This window comes from Lactuca saligna, chromosome 7 (assembly GCF_052625555.1).
Source record: "Lactuca saligna cultivar CGN05327 chromosome 7, ASM5262555v1, whole genome shotgun sequence".
NCBI lineage: Eukaryota > Viridiplantae > Streptophyta > Magnoliopsida > Asterales > Asteraceae > Lactuca > Lactuca saligna.
In genome coordinates, this window is record NC_136423.1 from 42182070 (window position 1) to 42206866 (window position 24797).

The 24797-nt window shown below is 33.9% G+C and overlaps 1 protein-coding gene and 1 long non-coding RNA gene across 3 annotated transcripts; one reads left to right on the top strand and one right to left on the bottom strand.

Moving 5' to 3' along the window:
- Positions 1-8277: 8277 nt before the first annotated feature.
- LOC145005556 (uncharacterized) lies at positions 8278-14761 on the bottom strand. The gene is made up of 3 exons (XR_013662612.1): positions 13767-14761; positions 13351-13667; positions 8278-8820 (listed from the first exon to the last, which is right to left on the bottom strand). It is a non-coding gene; the product is annotated as an uncharacterized LOC145005556 (long non-coding RNA).
- Positions 13443-22461, top strand: LOC145005554 (NAC domain-containing protein 75-like). 2 transcript variants are annotated; one of them, XM_078964641.1, is made up of 6 exons: positions 13443-13954; positions 14262-14442; positions 14756-15399; positions 16055-16312; positions 17554-17646; positions 22373-22461. In XM_078964641.1, exons 1-6 carry the CDS (start codon positions 13850-13852, stop codon positions 22451-22453), a joined length of 1362 nt encoding a protein of 453 aa, XP_078820767.1. In that variant the 5' UTR covers positions 13443-13849; the 3' UTR covers positions 22454-22461. The 2 variants fall into 2 exon arrangements, with proteins under 2 accessions (XP_078820767.1, XP_078820765.1); XM_078964639.1 differs by having other exon boundaries at positions 13471-13954; positions 17551-17646.
- The last annotated feature ends 2336 nt before the right edge of the window (positions 22462-24797 follow it).

The following is a 24797-nucleotide window of genomic DNA, read 5'->3' on the forward strand; positions in this document are numbered from 1 at the left end:
TATGACTTTTGTCACCCTTGAACCTTTCGGTTCGGCTGTAGCTACCAGCTAGATGCGGGGTTGTCAATCCCGTACAGATCTATACACTCAAGTCACGCTCTCCCTCCAGGAGATTCTGGTTATGGGGGTAGTCCTACACTCTCGTAACTAGGGGGAGTGTTACCAAGGACGTATCTCCAATCTTAAGATTAATGAATTTTAAAAGTAGTCCTTTACTCTCGGATCTAGGGGGAGTATTACCAAGGACCGGTCTGGGTTCTAAGTTTTATGTTGTTGTTCCTCCACTCTAGTAACTAGGGGGAGTGTTAAGGTTCTAAGTTCAATGTTATTAGTCCTTCACTCTCGTATCTAAGGGAGTGATATCAGGGACGTTTTAAAGTTCTAAGGTTCATGCTTTTAACATTAATGATATTGAAAATCATTTGTGAAATATAAAATATAACATTTTAAAACGAGTTTCACAAGTAATATCACGGTTTACTTTGCAAGTTGAACGATTGGTTAATACAGTTTTCCGTGTTAAAAACATACGAAATATGAAACATTTCAAATGAAATCATAAGTTTGAGTACAAGATTTCCTTGTACTTTTTCTTGTATTCCCCCCTGAACACATTGAAAAGATGGAAAAATGTAGGGGTATGAACTCACCAGTCGAGAAGTGTGTCGGTTGGATGCTAAGTGTTAGTTCGGGGCTTGAGAACACGCGAGGTTCCTATGTAATATGAAGAGATACACAAATGTATCTAATTAGACTTTAAACTACCAATTAGATAAGACAGTACACTCCGAGACGCGATAACACTTCATTACAAGTGTTAGGAGTGACCCGGGTAGCATCTAAGGGTGTGTATGGCCTGAATATGGAGTTTGCTCTTCAAGAGTAAACTCCATATGGTGATTACGGACCTAAGACTATGTCCCCATGATTTTATGGCCATAAACTCATGGTGGGGGTGTTCTTGGGTGCTTAATGATCTTAAAACTCATGTGGGGTGATGCTAGGCTTGGTTTTAAGGCATTGGAAGGGGACTTGAACAACATTTGGACCATTTATGGAGTTTACGGCAGTAAACTAGGAGTTTATGGTCGTAAACTCTTATGTACCCATTCTTATTGTGTTTTGGTGGTCCTAGGTTAATTACAATGCACAAAGGAAGGTTCTAGGGTTGATTCCATGGCTTAGGAAGTGATTGGGACCTGAATTGACCTTGGAAAAGGAGTTTACAGTCTACGAAGGTGTTCTTGGTGAGTTTACTACCTTAAACACATGATTTTATGGCAGTAAACTCATGTTTGTCCATGATTCATGTGATTTGGTGGTTGAAGGTTAAACATGCTAAGTTCTAGACCCATTTCTAAGCCATACAATGTGTTGGGGTCACTTTAACACCCATTGGAGGAGTTTAAGGTCTAAGAAGGGGTGTTTACGGTTCAAGAATGTTCTTGGGCCATAAACTCAAGTTTAACCCATTTGTGTATGTTTGGGTGCATCTCTTGAAGGATTATAAGGTCCTATACTCTCATGGAAGCTTTTGGAGGTGTTTAGGGGGGCAAACTAACACCTTAAAAGGTGTTTATGGTCCATGAATGAGGTTTTATGCTCCAAGCATGTTCTTGGGCCGTAAACTCATGTCCAATACTCAAATGATAAGATTTTGGGGTCCTAAGCTCATGCATAAAAGTTTCTAGGCCATACCTAAGCACTAGAAGTGATTTGGAGGGGTTTTGGGGCTTTAAAACCCTCTTTAGAGGTGTTTACAGTTTTGGGAGGTGTTCCCAACTATAAACACATGTTCATGGGTGTTTTTAGTGATTCAAACATGAATTTGCATACCAATCAAGTTAAACAACAAGTTAGGATAGATTGCTTACCAATTTGCGGCTTGAAAAGGGGTTTTTGGATCAAAATAGGATTTTTAGAGAGAGAGTAGTGAGAGAAAGTGTTTTAAGAGAGAGAGAAAAGGCTTCAAAATGATGTCACTCAATCCCTTATATAGGGGTTGAGTTTACCCGATACTGACGTTAAACGGGGCTTTTGGTCGTACCCGATTAAGTTACCGTAACCCGACGTACTCAAAACTATAAATTTTCCAAATAAATATTTGGGATGCTTTCACGCATTTCTAATGTGTTCCGACACTCATGATGTCAAAATAAGAAGTCCCAATTTTATTAATTTAAAACAAAGTTAACGGAAAAATTGGAACGTAACGGCTTTATTAACAGAAACGGGTTACAGTGACGGAATAAATTATGGGTTGTCACACAACTTCCCCGATCCGGTGTTCATTCACGATACATAATACCCTATTGCTTCCATATATCTGTTTAATGGTTAGAGCCGAAAGTAAAAACAACTCACAATGGTCACGAACCGGAATTTTGGAAAATCAAGAAGATTTTCGTGCATTAGTGTGCTAACGAATAAGAAATAAAGCAACAAGTGTATAGGATGTGAGTGATGTCAAATATGACATAAAGCAGAGGATCCCGGGCATGAATCTCTTCCTTCAAAGTCAAGAGATACTTGAAGTGCTTGTGTGGTTTCCCATGAGAATACGATCAAATGTTTGTTAAGAAACATTGAAAGGCTTCTTTTTAAACAATGGCTATAGAGGGTGGCTAATCTTTAATGGAACTTCGATACTTAACATAAGACCGAACGTTGGAAGAAGTACTTGTGAGATCGATGTGGTTTGTTGAACAAGTAGGTTGGATAGTTTGGAATAAACAGGATTTATAATAGAAATCTCAAAAACAAAAACTAAACTGGACATTTTAGGAAGAAATGCCTTGGTGTTAGACAGTTTCACAAAGATCACGCAGGAAAAAATAAAAGAGACTTCATTTGGTAACAAGTGAGTGCTTGAATATAAATATTCACCATCAATTCAGCAGTGGTGTTGGATTTTGGGTCTCATTTAGCACGTGGTGTACACATCTAAGATCATTAACTCAGAGTTTGTGTAACCATAAACCTCAGTGGTAATCTTTGAGAGTCTCAAGGGTTACATTGATGAACCGAAAGTAGATGGAGAATATTATGAGGTCGTTAAAGAACAGAAAGTACCCCTACTGTAAATGAGTGACATAGCAGCAAACTCTTGACTTATTTGAGAAGAGTAGGATAGCTCATGACTTGAGTGAATGTAGTCGGCCTGATTGGGAAGAAACAATATGTACAAATGGATTCATTAAGGCCTCACTTAATGTTTTAAGAAGCTTTGGTTTACATGCAACAACATGCTTCTAGGGACACCTAGCTAGTTTATTGTAAAATTGACATACCTGCCCCTTCACGAGTTCATATTACGACTGTGCACTTGATACCTATTATGGAAGAAGAGACAAAGAAACCACACACAAGAAAAACAGAAAACGAAACAATAGAGAAAATAACAAGAGATAACATAAAGTCTTTTTGGAATTTCAAATTTTCTGTAAAAATAAAAATAAATTCTTTTTGGATTTTTGCAATTTCTGAAAAATAATAAAAACAAAAATTAGCAAAAAGAAATAACTTTAAACATGATAGAAATAAAGAAAAACAAAAAAATCAAGTAACGGGCGAAAAGAAAGTGTACAAAAAGGTACAGCCGAACTTAAACCTTAAATAATTAAAGCTAAACAAACGAAGAGATCAGTTCATTTCAGTCCCCCAAAATTGAGGAGCCAAAATAAGCAGAGCGCTCGGTTAATTTCGGTTCCCTAAAATTTCGGAGCCGAAATAGACCGAGCGATCGGTTCATTTCGGTTCCCAAAAATTAAGGAGCCAAAATATGCAAAGCGTTCAGTTCATTTCGGTTCCCTAAAATTCTAGAACCGAAATAGATTGAGCGTTCGCTCTATTTCGCTTGCCGAATTTTTCAGAAAGAGGTTTGAGGATTCGGTACCGGCCCTACTTTCATCATTCCCAAACCTTGCAAAATTTTATTGAAGCTTGCTTCTGGTAATGCTTTAGTGAAAATTTTTGCAAGTTGATCTGAGGACCTAACAAAATGGACTTCCACGTTTCCAATTCCATCTTCAACATGGTCCTTGATGAAATGGTACCTAAGTGCAATATGCTTTGTCTTTAAGTGCTGCACCGGATTGTGACAAATTCTTATCGCGCTTTCAAAGTCACAATAAAGAGGAATCTTCTTCATACTCATCCCATAGTCTCTAAGTTAACTTTGTATCTAGACTACTTGTGAGGTACACAAAGCAGCAACTATGTATTCTGCTTCAGCTGTCGAGAGAGACACACATGTTTGCTTCTTGGACTGCCAGCTAACTAGTTTACCATCAAGGAACTGACATCCTCCAGTTGTGCTCCTTCTATCTAGACCGCATCCACCCAGATCAGCATCAGAAAAAGAATTGAACAAAGAACCCTGATTTTGTTGGATACCAGAGACCGAGCGACGAGGTTCGTTTCAAATAGCAAAAAATACTCTTCACTGCCACCATGTGAGGTCCTCTAGGATTAGCTTTAAACCTGGCACAATAACAGATAGAAAACATAATGTCTGGTCTACTAGCAGTTAGATACATGTGAGATCCTATCATTTGACGATATAGAGTCATGTCAACAGTAGGCTTTTCCAGAGATGGTGTTAACTTAGTGCCAAACGCCATGGGAACCTTCACCTTCGAGTCTCCCGTCATACCAAATTTTGCCAATATATTCTTCATGTAGGCCTCCTGGTTAATAAAAATGCCTTCTGGTCCGTGTCTTATATTTAACCCAAGAAAAAAGTTAATGGACCCATTGCGCTCATTTCAAATTTAGTCTCCATCAGCTTTCGGAATTCAGTTGTTAATCTAGGATTCGTGGAGCCGAAGATGATATCATCGACATAAATCTGAACTATCATAAGATGTTCGCCTTCTTTCTTGCGAAAGAAGGTTGAGTCAACCGAACCTTTCTTGAATTTAAGACATTTTTAGAAAGCGATTTAATTTTTCATACCAGGCCCTTGGTGCTTGCTTCAGTCCATACGCAGCTTTATCCAATTCATAGCAATGATCAGGGTATTTCTCATTCACGAACCCAGGTGGTTGCTCAACATACACTGTTTCTTCTAGTTCTCCATTTAGGAAGGCACATTTCACATCCATTTGAAAAACTTCAAAGTTTTTATGAGCAACATATGCTAGAAAGATTCGAACCGATTCCAATCTAGAAATAGGAGCGAAGGTCTCCTCATAGTCTATTCCTTCTTCTTAGCAATACCCCTTTACCACCAGTCGATCCTTATTCCTAATAACATTACCTTCTTTATCCACCTTGTTCCAAACTCGATTGCATTCAAACTCATGGAGTTCATCTTGCATTGTCTGTACCCAATCAGCATGATCAAGTGCAGTATTGACCGTCTTTAGTTCGATTTTAGAGACAAACGAATTAAACATGCAGAATTCAACATGAGAGAATAATGCAGTTTGCTTTGCTTTCAATTGAGACTGTGTGAGAACTCGGTCCGAGGATTCAACAATTATATTTATTTTGGGATGATCCTTAGTCCATTTTGTTAGAGGAGGGCGGTTCAGGTCATAGACAGGATCCAACTCTGCATTAATCTCTTATTCAAATTTTGATTGATCGTCTTAATCATTTGTATTTGTATTTGCATTCTCCCCCTCAAATGGCGAAGCGTATCCCATGTCAGTTTCAGGAGCCTCTATCTTACAGTTGGAGGATGGTTCTCCCTCTCGACTGGACCATCATGAGTTAGAGTTGGATGCTCCCCCTCGATCGGTAGTTCTGTTGTGTTGGTTTCAGATGGACCCTCCCCCTCGAACATTGAGCCTTTGTTTGGAGGATCTGCTGAGGGTTGACCTTCAGCTTGTTTAGGAGGATCTTTTTCCATATCTTTTGCAGTTTCATCGATAATCTTCTTTAGATGGTCGATTTTGTTGTCTGCTACTTTCGCCTCTGAGAGTGTAGCCTTTTCTGGTTCGTCGAACAGCCTTATGTACTCTTCAAACAAGTTGGAAATTGGAACTGAGACTTGACCTGATTCTAGGAATATTTCCCCAGTGAAACTCTTGGTTGTCTGAACTTTCCTCATGCAGTTGTCATCAAACGTTACGTAGTAGGTTTCTTCAATCCATTTGGAGTGTTTATTCAAAACCCCGTAAGCCTTTGAAGTTAGTGAATAGCCAAGAAAGATTCCTTCGTCAGCCTTACCATCAAATTTGTTTCGGTTCTCTTTGGAGTTAAAAATGAAGCATCTGGAACCGAACACATGGAAAAACTTAACATTATGCTTCCTATTGTTCGGAATTTCATACGGAGTGATGGCGAATCGCTTGTTAAGTAGGGATCGCTTCTGAGTATAGCATGTAGTAATAACTGCATCAGCCCAGAAGTATAGAGGGAGTGAAGCGAAGCTCAGCATGGTCTGGGCTGCCTCACACAGGGAACGGTTTTGTCTTTCAACAATTTCATTCTATTGTGGGGTATAGGGAGTTGAGAAGTTGTGAGAAGTTCCCTTTTCATCCAGAAAGTCTTCGAACTCTTTATTCTTGAATTCTAGCCCATTATCGCTTCGAATGTTCCTCACCACGTTTCGCAGTTGAAGCTCGACTTGCTTGATGAAAGCTTTCAACTTTGGAGTCGCCTCTTACTTCTGTTTAAGAATGAATACCCAGGTGAAACATGAAAAATCATCTAATTTAACAAGAACAAACTTACTACCACCGATGCTTTCAATAGCCGCAGGTCCACATAAGTTAATATGCAGAAGTTCAAGAGCTTCAACGATCTTGATATTGATACGTGTTGGATGGATTTTTCGGCTTTGTTTACCCATCTCTCATGCTGTATACAGGTGTTCCTTATCAAACTTGATAACTGGAAGACCTCGAACATGATCACCAAGCACCAACTTATTAATATCTTTAAAGTTTAGGTGCGATATGTGTCGGTGCCATAGCCAGCTTTCATCAGAATTTTCCTTGGATAGCAGGAAAATAGTTGGTTTTCCTTTAATTGGACTGAGGTTTAGGGGGTACATTTCTCCCTTTCGTTCAGATTTTAACAAGACTCTTTTGGATTGCTTTTCGATAATTTCTGATCCTTCATCACCGAATGAGACTTTCAGCCCGGTACCCACAATCAATTGAGATACATTTATGAGGTTGTGCTGCAATCCTTCCACGTACGCCACTTTTCAAATTGTGAACTCTCCGCTGGTTATCATTCCATATCCCTTGATTGTTCCATAAGATTTGTTGCCATACTTCACACATCTACCATCCTTAAGGGACCGAAACTCCCTTAGCTCTTCCTTTCTCCCTGTCATATGACGTGAGCAGCCACTGTCTATGTACCATTCATCATCGAACTACTCATCACTTATAACCTGCAAATTTAAGAAGATTTAGGAACCCAAAGTCTCTTGGGTCGTGGTGATTTTTTCATAGAAAAAGGAACAGCAACAGAGATATCGACAAAATAAGTTCTTTTTATTAGTGTGGTTTCGTCTTTTCTTTTGATGGTGTACACTTTTATTTTATTTCTATCTTGTTTAAATTACAATGTACCATTGTTTGGGTGTCAAACCAATAAATGATGGGATAAAATAATATTAATATAACTTAAATCACTGCTTTTTCTAATACTAAAGATAGTATAGAGTAAGCAGGGTCGGTCCACAGAGATACGGGACTTTTTATCTTGCCATATTTTCACACATAATACAAGTAATATTGAAATGGGGGTTTGTATTTAAACTTGAATTAAACTTCATAAATAAGAAAGATTGAAAACAAACGCAGTAGAAGAAGTACATTTCCGATTCTGACTCTTATATATGTATTATGTTGAAAGATGTAATATGATTATAACTCATGTTCAATCTAGGTTGGTAAGTTGGATATTAATAAACTCTAATATCCAAATTGGCAAAAGTATTTTATTTAAAATAAGCTCTTTAAATAAAATTTCATTTAATTGATTCAACCCAAATAAGCTCTTGCATTAAATCATTAAATGACACTAGGTTCTTGCATTAATTACCAACAATGTTTAACATTCCTCTTAAGCTTGGGAATATAAACATTTAATCTTTGATTGCACTAATTTTGATCTAATTACAACCAAGTAAGTGAGTGTTACTAACATCAAATCATAAAACATATACAAATTTCATGATTTGATTAACTAGATTGAATAGAACCCTAGTTCATTGATCAAGTGAAAAAGAGAACTAACCAAACACATGATTAAGATCAAATCAAAGATTACTAGATGTTAAACATAAGTCAAATTCAAGTTACAGCCTAACAACACATACTTAAGAATTCAGATTCGGAAATGATAATAAAATCAACCACACATATCTAGGTTGGACTACAAATCAAACAAGTTTAAACTTCAAATTGACTTACAAAAAGAAATTAAAGTGTTTTCCAAGTGTTAATCTACTTGCCAAAGCTCTGAAAATCGTCTCTTCTCCTCCCAAAATCCGACCTAACTTCCATAAAAACTGATTGTCTGAATTATAAGAAGACAAAACCACTTTAAAACTACCGAGACGTTTACACGGCCCGTGTAAATCAAAGGGTTCCATTTACACGGCCGTGTAAACAAGAAAAGTAGAATGCTTAATTCTTCCAGGTCTTCGAAGTAGAATGTCCTTGCATATACGTTTACACGGCCCGTGTAAATCAAAGGCATAAATTTACACGGCCGTGTAAACTCCTGTGAAGCCAAATTCTTCATTTCTTCATTCTCTCTCTTCAAAGCTCCAAAACTTCTACAACTTTGTCTCCAACTCTTGATAACTTCCTCCAACAAGATCCAACCTTCATAAGTCCCTGAAATATCCTGAAAGCGTGTGAATGGAATTGCATCATGAAAAATCCCAAAATTATACAAAATGCATGAGTCTAAACCTAAATGTAATGCACTTTTATGAACTAAAACTATAAAAAATGAATGCATGAAATGCACCTAACAACCATATGGTGTTTTGTCAGTTGGAATCTTCTTTTGATCCCCTAGGGTTAGCTTCCTTTTTATTATTATTGATGTTTGCATTAGAATCAAGCTTTCCCTTCCCTTTAACATCCTTTGTTGAGTAAGGTTTCTGTTGGGAAGAACCGAAAATTGACCTTCAGTTCTTAGTCTTGGTGTTGGGACCGAACCATGATGTTCGGTTCTGAACTCTGTTGTTGAAACCAAAACTGGATGTTCGGTTCTGTCCTTTGGAGTCGGAACAGAAACTGGATGTTTGGTTTTGAGCTCTGGAATAGTAAGAGCTGGGACTGATGTTTTTCTTTTTTTTTTTTTGATCTCTAGTTTGTCATTTTCTTTAGCATTTACTTCTCTCTTCGAGGGAACATGGTTAGGGTTTTGAGATTGCCAAAACCTTTTTCTCTCATTCAAAATTTTCATGTATCTCTGGTTTCCTTGGCATTTCTATCTAACCAGCTGCTTTTGAGATTTATGAATGTTGAAGCTTGAATTTGGTATCTCCTTTTTAGCTTGGAATAGTAAGAGTTAGGACTGATGTTTTTTTTTTTTTTTGATCTCTGGTTTGTCATTTTCTTTAGCCTTTACTTCTCTCTTCGAGGGAACATGGTTAGGGTTTTGAGATTGCCAAAACCTTTTTCTCTCATTCAAAATTTTCATGTATCTCTGGTTTCATTGGCATTTCTATCTAACCAGCTGCTTTTGAGATTTATGAATGTTGAAGCTTGAATTTGGTATCTCCTTTTTAGCTTCAGTTGTGTTGGAAGATACATTGGTTGTGTTCTTCGGTTCTTCTGGTATCTCTTTTGTCCCACTTGAAATTGGTTTGTCAAAGCTTGAGGGTTTGTTGATTGGTTCGGCAACATATCTACCATTTACCCTCCATGAGGTTCACTCTGATAGACTGGCGGTCTCGTCTGCATTATCGATAAAAGCGAACCAGAAATAATTATCACACCCTTCAACATTGTCTTTGTCAACCAAGATTTTTAGTTCTATTGTTTGTTTTCCAGTGACCCCTATGACAGCATAAACCTGATTTGGCACGGTTTGAACTTTTTGGTAAACCATTACCTTCTCTTTAAGTTTCTTTGACTTGTCCTTTGACAAACGTGCATATTCAACTGAATTTTCAGATATAAGGGGTTTCTTGGTTTCGCTTTTCAAAAACTCAGATCAATCAACTACATCTTCCACTGAAATTTCACTCATCTCACTCTCCTCATCAAATTCAGACGTACTTTCTACATTAATTTTATGTTCGGTCATTAATTTGGCGTTTAAGGAGTCAAATGATTGTAAGGTCTCTATCTTAATTTTCAACGTATCGTTTTCATCTAAGAGCCTTTTAAGCATGCATTTGTGTTCTTTTGAGTCAATGAAAGATTCAATTTTGTCCAGACCGATTTTATAAGTGACGGGAGTCTCTTCTGAGGACATTATGGATTCACATTAAGCAATGACCTCATCTTCCTTAAACTCAAGGAATGGCAAGATCATCTTATGAATCTTTTTCCCTATTTCACAATCTAAATGAAATTGAGTAATATTAGTATATAAACATTTAGCAACCAAGCAAAAAATGTTTCTTTGTTTTAAAAACTTCAAATTGTCTCTCTGTAAATAGATAATCTCATCCCTAGACCTAGTTAGCTCCGTCTCCTTCAGCTCAATCCACATGCGACTCTCCTCACTCTTCGATAACTCCCTGCTAAGTTGGTCAGTTAGGTCAGAGTTCGTTAAGCGAGTTTGCATGAGACTACTACTTCGATTAGTAAATTTAAATTTAAGCTTGTTTAATTCTTCTTCATAATTTGTGATGGAACTTTAAGAGATTCGAGGATGGATTGTACCTTTTTGATCAACTGATCGTAGTTGTTAATCCTTTCACTCATGGGCTTTGCTACAAAACACTTGTCCACCTTCAAGTTCGGCTCCTTAAGCTCGTCTTCTGTTGGTACTCCTGTTGTCACCATCAAGCACTTCCCAGCCAAACTGTTAACTTCCTCTCTTGCCACATATACTCTGCCATGTGAGCGTTTCCTTACTTCTTCATCCTCGGAGTCTGTTGACCAGACTTCAATGCATCCAAACTCATCATCGACCACATTCTTATGCACAATCAAGACATTCATAGAATTGTTAGCTACCTTCTTTTTCTTTAGCTCTTCCATCTTTTGTGTATGATAAGCCTCATCATCTTCACTATCCTTTTTCTCATCCATCTTTCGTAACATGCAATCTTTGGCAATGTGGTTCTTGTTGTGACAATAATTGCAATCGTATCCAGAATCTCCTACTAGCTTGCTTTATTTCTTATCATCATCCTTTTGAGAGATGTTCTTCGATTCTTCTTTCGCCTTCTCGGAGCTGTAACTCCCTTGCCAGTTTCGGTTCTTATTGGTAGGGAATTTCCTTCTTGCAAACTTCTTAGGGATGGAGACCATCATTGCATATTCTTCACCTGTAAGGTTATACTCAGACATATCTGAGTCATCTTCTTCTTTCGCCACATTCTTCCCTTTTGAGATAAGGGCTAAAGAGCCCATGCCAGACACAACCTTCGCTTCTTTTATTATCGTGCTTTCATGGGATTTTAAGATGCCCATCAGTTTTGCCAGCGAGTAAGATTTGAATTGTTTATGAACCTTTATAGTTGAGACCACTGCCATCCACTCAAGTCTCAGGCCATTCATAAACGTGACTTTCTGTTCAATCTCCTTTCTTTCAATATTGTGCTTCATCATCTTGCTGAGCAGATGATTGTAATGATCAAACGTCTGAAGAAAAGTCTCCTCAGGTTTTTGAGCAAAAGCACCGAACTTAGAGAGTAACAAGGTTTGTATTGAGTGTTCTAGATCTTCTTCGGTCGAATACAATTCTTTCAGCCTGTCCCATATTGCTTTCGTAGTAGTGCATGAACTAACCAGACGGAAGGTATAGGCTTGTAGGGAAAATCTGATCATCCTCAAGGCTTTGAGATTGCACAACTACTTTTCTTTTTCATCTTGTGGAATCTTTTCTACGTCCACCAAAAGCTAATTGTACTCCTGTTGAGTCTTCACTGTCCTACTTGTTCCAACATGAACGAACGGAACGATTGTGATAGCCTCCTAGATGAGATAACCATTATCTTCATATCCAACCACGTAATCTTCAAAGTGATGTGCCCATACATCATAGTGTTGAGTGTAAAGAATGGGAATTCTTGTGGATGATCCAATGCTATTTGAGATGTTGATGGGATTGATTTGAGAGTTTTCGTGTGACATGATGAGCCTGTGCTCTGGATCCGCTAGAATCAGACTTGTAAACTTGAGATTAGGATTTTATCAAACACTAGAGTTACCGTCGACATGTAGAAGACGGTCTTTATATATTTGATAAAAGCGGAAACCCTAATGAATTCTTCACATAGAAGGAATGCGTATGAGTAACATAGTCTCATGCTCTGATACCAATTATTGGAATATAAACTTCTTAAAGATCGTTAGATTCAAGTAGAAAAATAAAGATAAAGAATTGATTAACACAAGAATGATTTAACTGATGTCGAATGATTAACTTGAACACCTCGGAAGAGCTCGATTAAGAACTTCGACTGTAGAGATGTTTAGGGTTACAATGCAACAGAGATAATAAATGACTATCATATCTTCTAAGGCATACATGCATGCACTATATATAATACGTAATCCTAATATATAATAACGGTTAGACAGGCCTAAACCGGATATACAAAAGAATGACCCATGACGCAACACATAATACCCAACACATGTCATAATTGAACATAAATCAGGAAAATCATACATGAATATCTTTCTTAAAAAAACGCAGAATCAAATAATTTTACCTTTCATGTCATTTCTCTTAATCTCAAGTTCAATATAGTTGTGAAACATTTTCATGCGAGCTTAGCATCGGAGAGAGGATAGATGTAAGAAGAGGATATGATATGATGGACCAAGGAAGAAAAAAGAGTCTCTTGTCGATTGTACCCACATTTGGGGATAGTGCCATTTTCATATTTCAAAATTTGAATATCCTTTGAATATCGTATTGTGAGGAAGCGAGATTTAGGGAGAAGAAGGGTATTTCTAAGATTAAAGAATAGAATGGTAAAGTGGTAATTTTAGTTGATGGTGAATGAAGTTTATTGAATGGACACGCGGCTAACAAGGATTCTTTTATTAGGAGTAGGATATATATATATATATATATATATATATATATATATATATATATATATATATATATATATATATATATATATATATATATATATATATATATATATATATATATCAACCGCCTAAAAAAAAGATAGAGCTATTATATTATATAAATTAGGGGAAGTAAAAGAGAAGAGAAGAGACACACCTTTTCCTTTATCTCACTTGCTTCAGGTAAAGTTGGAGGGAATTCTGGTGTTTTTGATGGTTAAAGCATCTCTCTCTCTCTCTCTCTCTCTCTCTCTCTCTCTCTCTCTCTCTCTCTCTCTCTCTCTCTCTCTCTCTCTCTCTCTCTCTCTCTCTCACACAAACTCTTAGTATATTTATCCTTGGAATATTTCCACTTTTGAAGAATATATCTCATCCGGGTATCCTTCCAATCTCGTTTTCATTTGTTTTTCACCTAAAAACGTATTTGAACGTGTTCTAGTGTCTGTACTTCTTCGTCTTCTTCTTCATCATCATCTGTCCAGAACCATCAGATCTCAATATAGTATTAGTAGTAGTAAAAGAAGACGAAGCAGAAACTAACGAGGATTGAGTTCTAGCATTTTCTTTTCTTACGTGTGGTGATCAAAATCAGGATTTCATGCCGCTGTTCTTGATCGATTAGCCAATAAATAAAGCCCCGTTGTGTAGTAAGAGAAATGAATATCAGCAGCTCTGATCTCATTGATGCAAAGCTGGAAGAGCATCAATTTTGTGGATCCAAACAGTGTCCTGGTTGTGGCCATAAACTTGAAGGAAAACCGGTACGTTGTAGGGGTATAATTTTGTTTAATTTAATGTACATATATATAGATACAATCGTCTCATAATATTCTTAGCTTCAACTATAAGATTTTGACAAATAAGAATCAAACATGAGAATAGAATTATGCTTGCTGCTGAATTTCCCTTCTATATTTAAATCTCTTGTTTCAAGAAAAGATACACATAAACAAATCCCATAATAAAAAGATTGTCTTTCTCTAGTGATTTATTAATTCCTAAGCTTTTCTTTTGTTGAAATTCATACGATATATATTAATAATTTCTTGTTACTTTTTTCATTTGCAGGATTGGGTAGGTTTACCAGCAGGAGTGAAATTTGATCCAACTGATCAAGAGCTGATAGAACATCTTGAAGCAAAAGTGGAAGCTAAAAACTCAAATAAATCTCACCCTTTGATAGATGAGTTCATCCCTACTATCGAAGGAGAAGATGGAATTTGTTATACTCATCCCGAAAAACTCCCTGGTGAGTTTTGATTTACAACGGAAATTAAGTGGTGGTTTTCAAGTTTCACCACCCTGGAAAGCCGAAATTAAAGGATAAGAATAAAGAACACCCACAAGCACAAGAAAACACATGATCACATAAATATCTTTTCTTGTGTTTTCAATAGTTCAATCAGTTAGGTTTTACTATAAGACACCCAAGAAATTAGGGTTTTCTTGTTTGTTTTGACTTTTTTGAGTGAATTTTGCACTTGTCACACCTAAGATAACCTAATTTTTATAGCGTTTTTGTTTGTTATGACTTTCAATTTTTTTCTTTTTTGATCTTCTAGGAGTTACAAGAGATGGATTGAGTAGACATTTCTTTCATCGGCCTTCCAAAGCCTACACCACGGGTACACGAAAAAGACGAAAAATCCAAATGGAATGTGACCTACAAGGTGGTGAAACACGGTGGCACAAAACAGGCAAGACCCGACCCGTTATGGTGAACCAAAAGCAAAAGGGATGCAAGAAAATCTTGGTACTCTATACCAACTTTGGGAAAAACCGAAAACCCGAAAAGACAAATTGGGTAATGCATCAATATCATCTTGGACAACTCGAGGAGGAGAGAGAAGGTGAGCTCGTTGTATCGAAGATATTTTTCCAAACTCAACCAAGGCAATGTAATTGGTCCGAAAGAGCTATGAATAACATTCATATTGAAGGTGTAAATAATATATATGAAAAGAATAATGTTAGTAGGAGAGAGAGTGGGAGCGGAAGTGGGAGTTGTTCTTCTTCAAAAGAAATTAATGTCGCTGGTACAGCTACTGCTACTATTACTGCTACTCCTACTGTTGAAACTTACAGTAACATTAGAGACGAGTTTGCGGGTGCGGTTATGTCAAATTACAATCCAATGGATCAAATGCAACATTTCAAAGGTGTTGAGCAATTTAGCTTCATCCCCTATAGAAAAAGCTTTGGTGAGGTATGTTTCTTGATCAAATCCAACAACCACATATATCCTATTCTTTACACTCGATTAATGGGACTCACAATATCACAAAAAGGATGAATCCCAAACATCAATTAGCCAAAGAAAACTAAAAACCAGAACTTGGAACTTGCTCTTTTTTAAGATCCTGAATTTGAATCTACCTGGTGAATAGTCGGCATAAATATTGAGCTTGCGTGTGTTATGTTTTGAGGTTTTATGAATAAAAATAGAAACACGGCCACTTTAAATCTGGGTTGTTTTCTTGTTGCTAAAGGGTTAATTGGTTGATTGTCTTTTACATCAACTTTTTGGCTTATGGGAATGAATTGAGTGCTAAAAATGTGGATATTGGTTGAGTGCAAGGTTAAGAGATGAACTCAAACGGTTTAAGTGTTGCTTTTCTTATTGAAATTGCTTGCATTATCAGCAATATATATATATATATATATATATATATATATATATATATATATATATATATATATATATATATATATATATATATATATATATATATATATATATATATACCACCTTTGTTATTCTAAGTCATGCATGCTTGTACGTTATATTTCACATATATAATGCATGGAGTACAAGTAATAATGCATGCAGTGGACTAACAGGGTACAAGTGATATATGCAGGTGGGAACGACGACAGGGGAGGGTTCATTGACGTGCGACGCGCCTAACCTGCAAAGGCAACACCAGCAGCAGCAGATGAGCCTTGAGAATCATCAGCAGCATTATCCACATCAGCACCACGTGGCAGAAACAGCCTACCATGTCAGCAGGCCATCTCATGCCATGTCAGCAATCATCTCTCCTTCTCCCCTACGTCACACCTCCATTATTCTTGATGATGACTCCTTTCATGTGTCTAGGATCATGGAAAATTTTCCGGTAAGTTATTAATATAAATGTGTATTTTTACGTAATTGTAGCGCATAATTTGGAAAAGTAGAAATTTAATATATATGGACAAAAATTTCAAAGTAGGACAAATTAAATCAAATTGTATGTATCCTAGTAGCTGAGACTTTTTTTTGACAATCTAAACATAACTCTTTGTTTGGTTATCGCATAATTAATTATAAAATAATAATAAATAAATAAATAAAAAGAGAGAGAAGAAGAAGAAGTTGTAAACTATATCAAGTTGAAGGAAAAAAATTCGTCGTGATTTTTAATTTTATACGGTTTTTCTAATATTAAAGCATTTACCACAAACTTTATTTATTTATTTACTTTTATGTTTAGGTAAGAAAATACTCTTAAATTGTATCAATTCTCTTAGGATCCTTGTCATATTATTTAAAACATCATTTCCTATAATTGAAACTAAAATTATTTAAATTTTTATTTCGATACAAAAATCTTTAAACGTGTTTATCTATTATTATAACATTTTTTAGTATATATTCTGGAATAACAAGTATGTTTAAATAAAATTTCTACCAGTCCATAAACTGTTTTAAAATTGAAGACACGTACCATTTTAACAAAAGTTTTTCACACAATAACTTTATCACGAAAATCAACCATCGAACTCTTGGATGAAAAATAAATCCCATTTTAAACATCATAAGTGTAATGTAAACAATACAACTGTAATCAGTATTTCTTTAAAACCTCCAAATATTTGATAATCGTATTGATTTTTTTTTTCTCTATAATAATAATTAAACATAAAGGGGTATTTGGTCTTGTCACCTAAGTTGAGAACAAGTAATCATTTTGCACTTTCCAAGTTGTTGTTTCGATGAAGACAATACATGATCACATGGATAATTATGTTTTATTGCTGTAAACAAAATAGAGTACTTAAATATGTTGTAGCCTTAAGCATGCATGCATGGGTGGGATTCTTGTTATAAATTATTTAAATGAATAAATTATACGTTATATACTTTATTATATTCATTATAACATTACCTATTTTGTCGCATTAAATTATAATATATCTAGGAAAATTTTTACACTTTTATGGTAGTACAAATCAACTGATTATATATATATATATATATATATATATATATATATATATATATATATATATATATATATATATATATATATATATATATATATATGTCTGCATATTTTATTAATTTAATTTGTTGTTCTATAAAATTAAACAGCAGCAACAACATCATAAGATAGGAGGAAGATCAGCATCAGGATTGGAGGAACTCATAATGGGGTGCACTCCATCATCATCAGCTGATGTTAAAGAAGTGAGTTTTGTCACCTTTTTGCTCTCTCTAATATATATATATATATATATATATATATATATATATATATATATATATATATATATATATATATATATATATATATATATATATATATATATATATATAACACTAGCTAGAAAAGAGATAAAGAGTAATTAATATTGGATTTAAAGAAGGAATATGAATATTAAAATAAAGAAAGAAAAGTTAATGTATATCTCTTTATCTCTTTTGATGGTTCTCACTGAGAAGTAACACAACGTTGAAAAGAAAAAGAGAAAAAGAAGTATCTAATATTTCACTCTCCAATTAAATTACATTTATAGGAGTTATTTTTATATATTCCCGTAATTCAATTAGATACATTTACACAATTCGTAATACTTTCACTTTTTTGTCATTCATTTTTAAGCATTTTGTAGTTTAAACCTCTTATTATACAAATTTACCACGTATAACATTACTCTAGTTAATAATCTAATACATGTAAGTTATAACATGATTAATTCTAGTTATTAATTTAATAGAAAATTTAATAGTACATCTGAAAAACTGATTTATGAAAAACTGCTTTTATGGCGTATTTTATATATTAATGTATAGAATGTAATATTATTTTTCTAAACGTTAAAAATCTTGTCAAAAGCATCGTATATCGAGTGACAATTATAACTACATTTAAATTAATTAAAGAATTATAAACAAAATCTGTATGTCGTCGTGTGATAGAGGTTTTTATTTGCATCTGAGTATACCTTTTGCGGTGTTAGAAAATCGAAATTCAAACCATTAACAATTCTGGATTTTATATGTAACAAAATCATATGAAATGCTTGATTTATACCTTTAGGGTGGAAAATAATAGGATAAAAAGTGAACCAAAAGATGAGCCACAAATTGTGGAACCTGCTTCTCTTTTCTTTCTTACTGAACAGCTAGCAGTAGAAAAAGATTAAAGAAAAACTATATCTGCCCTCTAGAGAGAAATATTAGGTTTCTTTTTTAACACTATGTATTAATTAAGAATATCATAATACAAATATTGGATAAATCGCACTTAAATAAGCATATTTACAGTTAGCTTTTTTGTTTTTAAGATATATCTTACTTTTAAAACAACATTTAAGGAACATTTTTATAGAACTATAAATATCTTCTCATCTTCATTTTATTTATTTGATTACAAACTTCTTAAAATGTATGTCTAAAAGTAAGTTTTAAAGAAAAGAGAGGATGGTGACCCTAAGTCTTTAGCAAGTGTATGGTATCCTAAGAAATTTATACACAAGACCCAACGTGATTGAAGAGAAAAAGTTATCATAAATTCAGGTATAACTACCATATCTCGTCTTCCCCCTTAAAATGAAAAGCAAAAAGAAAATCTTGGGAAAATTACGCTAGTATGTGATTAACGCTTATCATTTAAAATAAATATATTTCTGCCATTTAAAAAACAATTATCTCTAAAAATAATTAAATTTATTTGAATTATATGAGCTAAATACCTTATCAAAATTTCTCGGATTCGAAGAACACAAAATATGAATCCATTGTTTAAAAATTGTGCTTGCGAACAGTTGATTTTAATATAGATTAAAAGTATAAAGCAGTGTTTGGCATACTACAAATACTTGACAAGCTAATTTATTTTTCGAAATTTTTTAATTTGTCATATTTTGTAAGACTATCTTTTCACGAGATTTTTTAAAATATTCTCAATATATCCTTAATTAATTATAAAAAACTCAAATTATCTTAAATATTTTTTTATGAAATTTTATATATTTCAATCAGTTTATTATCTAGTTTAATTACAAAACGTTTTTTTCTATCAACTAACTTATAAGCTCATTAAATAGTTTTTCAACTATCAGATAACAACTAACTTTTTAGCTAGTATATTACACATAACCTAAATTTTATTTTTAACTAGATTAAAATCTAATCTTAATAGAGAAAAAGAGAAAAATATGTTAGAAAAATAGTATCATTGCGAATAAATTGGGAATATATATATATATGTGTGTGTGTGTGTTTGTGTGTATATATATATATATATATATATTAAAAACAACTAAATTAAATACGTACACCACACAACACCTGTCATAGTGTGTGTGTGTGTGTGTGTGTGTGTATATATATATATATATATGTGTGTGTGTGTGTGTGTATGTGTGTATGTGTATATGTATAGGGAATTGGTTTTACACAAAGATAGGTATGTTGTCAAGGAATTTGGAAAGTAGCTAAGAAAACTGTTTGCAAATTTTGAATCTACATGAGATATGTGATACTATTTGCAACAACTTTGTATTCAATTTTAAATGTGGAATAGGAAACTCATACATTATTGGTTTTGATAAAAAGGGAACATAGAACATTGTCTAAGAAAAATGAGTTTTTTTTCTACGACAAGTGTGCTCCTACCACTACGAGATATGTTCAAACATGTATGATCATCAATATTTATTTCATTTGGAATATCATAGGTTGAAAATTATTGCAAATTATTCACATCGTTAATGACATGATGGTAAGTTCTAGAATCAACAAGTCATTTTCTGTAGATGGTTTGTTGTGAAATGTCATGTTAGCACTAGCTTCAGAGCTAGTAATCTCCATGTTTTGGTTTTGTTTTGAGAAATCTTACGAGTTTGCAACACTCACCTGTTAGATTCCTTGTAATTTCACAAAAATTTCAAACAAATCAATTTGAGGGATGATTTAAGTTGGATGAGGGAGGATTCTAATTTAAATGATAACTGAGAGGATTTTGATTGGGTGTTTAAGTGTGTCGTTAGAGATACCAAAGTGTTGATTTTCGTGTTGTGAGATTGATGTTGGTTAGACTGATGAGTCATATAGTTTTTCATTGTAATAGGATTTGAAGGGATGATGTTCTATGATCTCTTAACCCAACGTTCAAAGTCCTCTAACTTATCAAATAGTTCTATAAATGTGATCGGGGTGTCATGAACCCAAATAAAAACAACGTAGGACTCAATTTCATCACCAACACCTTTGAGTATTTCCATTATTAGGTCTTCTTCTATATCATAATATCCAATCATAACAAGTGGCTCACTAGTAGCCCTAACATCTTGTATGTATTCTAGAACAAAACGAGTACCTTAACAATTGTCATGGAGTTTCTTATTATAAGAACATGATACAATAGTGAGATTTCTTAGCTAAGAGAATACAGATATGAATCTAAGCTTTGTAATGTTAGTATATCCACATTAGTGTGACATAGTCTTATAAGTAGTTGTATAAGAGTCAGAGTCTCGCACCCTGTAGCTTAGCACATCCCTATCTATCCTCATCGAGCCTCCGAATTTGAAAAGAGTGTAAGTATATCTCACATTAGTGCGACACAGTCTTATAAGCGGCTATGTATGTTGGAGTCTCCATTCTCCCTATAAAGACTATTTTAGAGAGCTAATATGAGGACTATATATATATATATATATATATATATATATATATATACACACACACGTAAGATGAGAAGATGACAAATATATGAGACTGAATTTCTAATGCACTCTTTTCAATGACTTTATTTTTGTCTTTTATTTCTTTGATAATTTTTGTAGGTTTAGGTGTGTCATCAATATGGCCAAGAAGATTGTATTTTATTAAGGCCAAATTAAATTAGAATTGCTAGACAGGAAATTTTGAATTTTGTAAGTTTGATGGGATATTGGTAGAAGTCTTAAGAAAACAATTTAGTTTCTGAGGTATAAGATGTCATGAATTAGAGAGCGTTTAAGCGGAAGATGGCTCAAATGTAATATGGAGTTATTAAGCGACCACTATTATATGTAGTTAAGCTTACATGGGATTATATACAAATTAACTAGAGAGAAAGTAGAAAGAATACAATATATAACAAGGACATAATCCTTCCTTGATACTAGGAGGGGTTATATGATGTATTGTGAACAATGAGTAATGATCATTGAGAGGCGACATGATTCCATAGTAGAGGTGTCATATGAAATTTCATTAGTTGCATGATAGTAGAAAAAAAAATCAAAACTGAAATTTCATGTGTAGTCATGGGGTTATATTTTCTTTAAATATTATTCCCTCCATCCCAAAATTATAATCTATCTTTCCTTTTTGATTTGTCTCAAAATAATAGTCCACTTCTAAAAATAAATAACATTTTACCAAACTACCCCTCATTATTACTTAACCAACTAAACATTTAATAAAACATTAAATGCAAAGTAAAGACAAAACTGTCATTTTATTATATAAAGTTAAGGATAATTAATGTTTTTCTTAATTTGTTTGTTTTTTGTCTGTGGACAATAATATTAGAACGGAGGGAGTAGAAAACTTAAGAAAAAATTGTACAATTCAATACAACCCTTAATATATTTTTTTTAGGTCCTTCTCTAAGAAAATATACCCCCATCCCGAGGGTATATACAATTATAGCGATTTTTCATCTTTAAATAAACCTTGTTAATATTTATCAGTTACTGAATACTACTTTTATAGTCATCTTTTCATGAATCCATATAAATCTTGTTAACAATGTGTAATTTTTAATCTAACCATACGCTTTATAACTTTATTGCACCAAACGTTTTCTACTTGGGCACCATTGCATCCCATGCAGGCATGCATGCTAGAAGTAGAACCTTACATTTTTAGAGACTAACCCTAAAAATATAATATATTTTATTTCTTGTTTCCATTGCAGGAATATTCCATCACAAACCCACAGGAGACAGACTGGTTGAAATACTCCACCTACTGGCCAGACCCTGATCACCATGTCTAGAACCCAACAATATATATATATATATATATATATATATATATATATATATATATATATATATATATATATATATATATATATATATATATATATATATATATATATATATATATATATATATATATATATATATAATCTAGTTAAGAGTTTGATCAAGAAACCTATTCAAGAGTAGGAGCAAGGAGACACAATGCAGTACACACCATACAGTTCTTTAAGTGAATATCGACTTTTTGAAACAGTTGTATTTAGTTTTCCGTTATAAATTATTTATATCTCTTGATGAAATATCAAAAACAAAGACGTACTGCACAAGAAAGGGGGCAAAAAAGAGCATATATATATATATATATATATATATATATATATATATATATATATATATATATATATATATATATATATATATATATATATATATATGTTTGTGTGTGTGTGTGTGTGAGAGAGAGAGAGAGAGAGAGAGAGAGAGAGAGAGAGAGATTTTGATGAGAGTCATACTCTGTGTGTGTGAATATAAACCTTGACTGAACAGAGAACTATAAAGCAATTCAATGTTGGGAAAGAGAAAAGAAGAAGCCAAAAATGGAAAGGGAAAAAAGAAAAAGAAAAACCCAAGGGAAAGGCTGCTGTCTACTAACATCATTATGATTACACATATCGTCTTTAAGCATATTGTTTCTTTATATTTAATTTAGTGTAAACTCCAGGTTTAGTCCCCAAGGTTTGATAAATGTAATACCTAGTCCACAATATTTTCTTAAGGTGGAACTATTAAGATCCTCACGTATTATGCACGTGAGGATAATATAGCCTTTTTCCTTATCCTTCGCATATTCACAATCTGTGAACACCACCCTATTCATTTTAGTTCATGCGAACATCATCCATTTTACCAATTAATGCATACGCCTCAAACAATTACGTAAATTCAATAACCATCAATCATTGTAGTATAAGCGTAACATCCGTATTTTAGGGATTTTTTTTCTTTTTGGTATTAAATTAAATTTTACTAAATTTAAATAAGAGTAAATTACACGAATGGTCCCTGTGGTTTGGGTAATATACGCCCTTGGTCCCTAATTGTGTTGTTTTAACTCGGACGGTACCTATGATGGAATTTTGTTGCACGTTTGGTCCCTGTCATACCTAAAAATACTATATTATCCTTCCGTATTTATTTTTTGATTTATTTATTGATTATTTATTATTTATTTTATATATTTATTTACTATTTAGCAAACAAAAATGAATTAAAATAAAGTAATAAACCTAAACCCAACATAAATCACCTTCCAACATATACTTCACCCTCTCGTTTTTCCTCCCCTGCATCCAACCACACCGCCTTCCCCATCTTGTTAAGTTCTCCTTCTCTGACATATTCTCATTATCTGTCTTATAACTCATCTGTAAGTTCAAGATGCATCTAGTTTTGATCGGAAGAGAGTCTTGATACCTATTTACCATTTTTTGTAAACCATATGGTTCTTCTGAACAGTCACCGGAAACCATGATGTCGGGTTTTGATTTCACGATGATTGCTTTAAGTGGTCTAGGAATGATTCGTTGCACCTAAATGAGAATAAGGAAGGGAATGTTGATATCACAATGTCTCCTTTTTCTGCATCTTGATGTCGAAAGGTAAGAAGGATGGTGGTTTATGCGGGCTAATGTTCCGGTTATTGCGGTTTCCGTTGATGATGGTGGGCTAAGGATGATGGTATGGTTATGTAAATGAGTTAGGGTTTTGTTCTTTTGATGTTTGACGAGAGAAGATAAAGGGTTGTTGGAAACATTCAGAGTCGTCAGTATGCACTTGAAAGTCACCGATGTGCACTCGAAAGACGTAATCCGCTATATAGATTTGTAATCTGCTATATCTTTCTCTTCTCTAAAACTAGAAGTCTTAAACCATTAATTAGAACAAAATGGAGCCGCCAGAATGCTCCACGCCTTTTTGGCGCCCTTAAACATCTTTTGAATTCATAGTTTTGATTTATGGAATTGATTTCTCGTTTAAATAAGTTTATGGTATCGAGGTTTATCTGGGTTTTTGGATTTTGTTTTCCGATGGGAGAGATTGTAATTTAGTCTAGTATTAGAGGTGGTGGTGATTTTCGGTGACATAGTGGTGGTAGTTTACTTTGGGCAGGGAAACCAAATGGGTGGAATGGTAAGGACAATACATTTAACAATAAATAAATTAATAAACTAACATTAATAAATAACAAAAACAAAAATAAAGACATTTAACAATAAATAAATTAGAAAAAGAAATTAATAAGGGTAATACAGTCATTTCTTATCTAACAAAGACCAAATACGCAACAAAAATCTA

What these genes read in the sequence shown, in the direction of transcription:
- LOC145005554 (XM_078964639.1), top strand. Translation starts at nt 13,850, where the DNA reads ATGAATATCAGCAGCTCTGATCTCATTGATGCAAAGCTGGAAGAGCAT. An exon ending in GGATCATGGAAAATTTTCCG is followed by an intron (nt 16,313 to 17,550) that starts GTAAGTTATTAA and finishes AAAATTAAACAG; the next exon opens with CAGCAACAACATCATAAGAT. An exon ending in CATCAGCTGATGTTAAAGAA is followed by an intron (nt 17,647 to 22,372) that starts GTGAGTTTTGTC and finishes TTTCCATTGCAG; the next exon opens with GAATATTCCATCACAAACCC.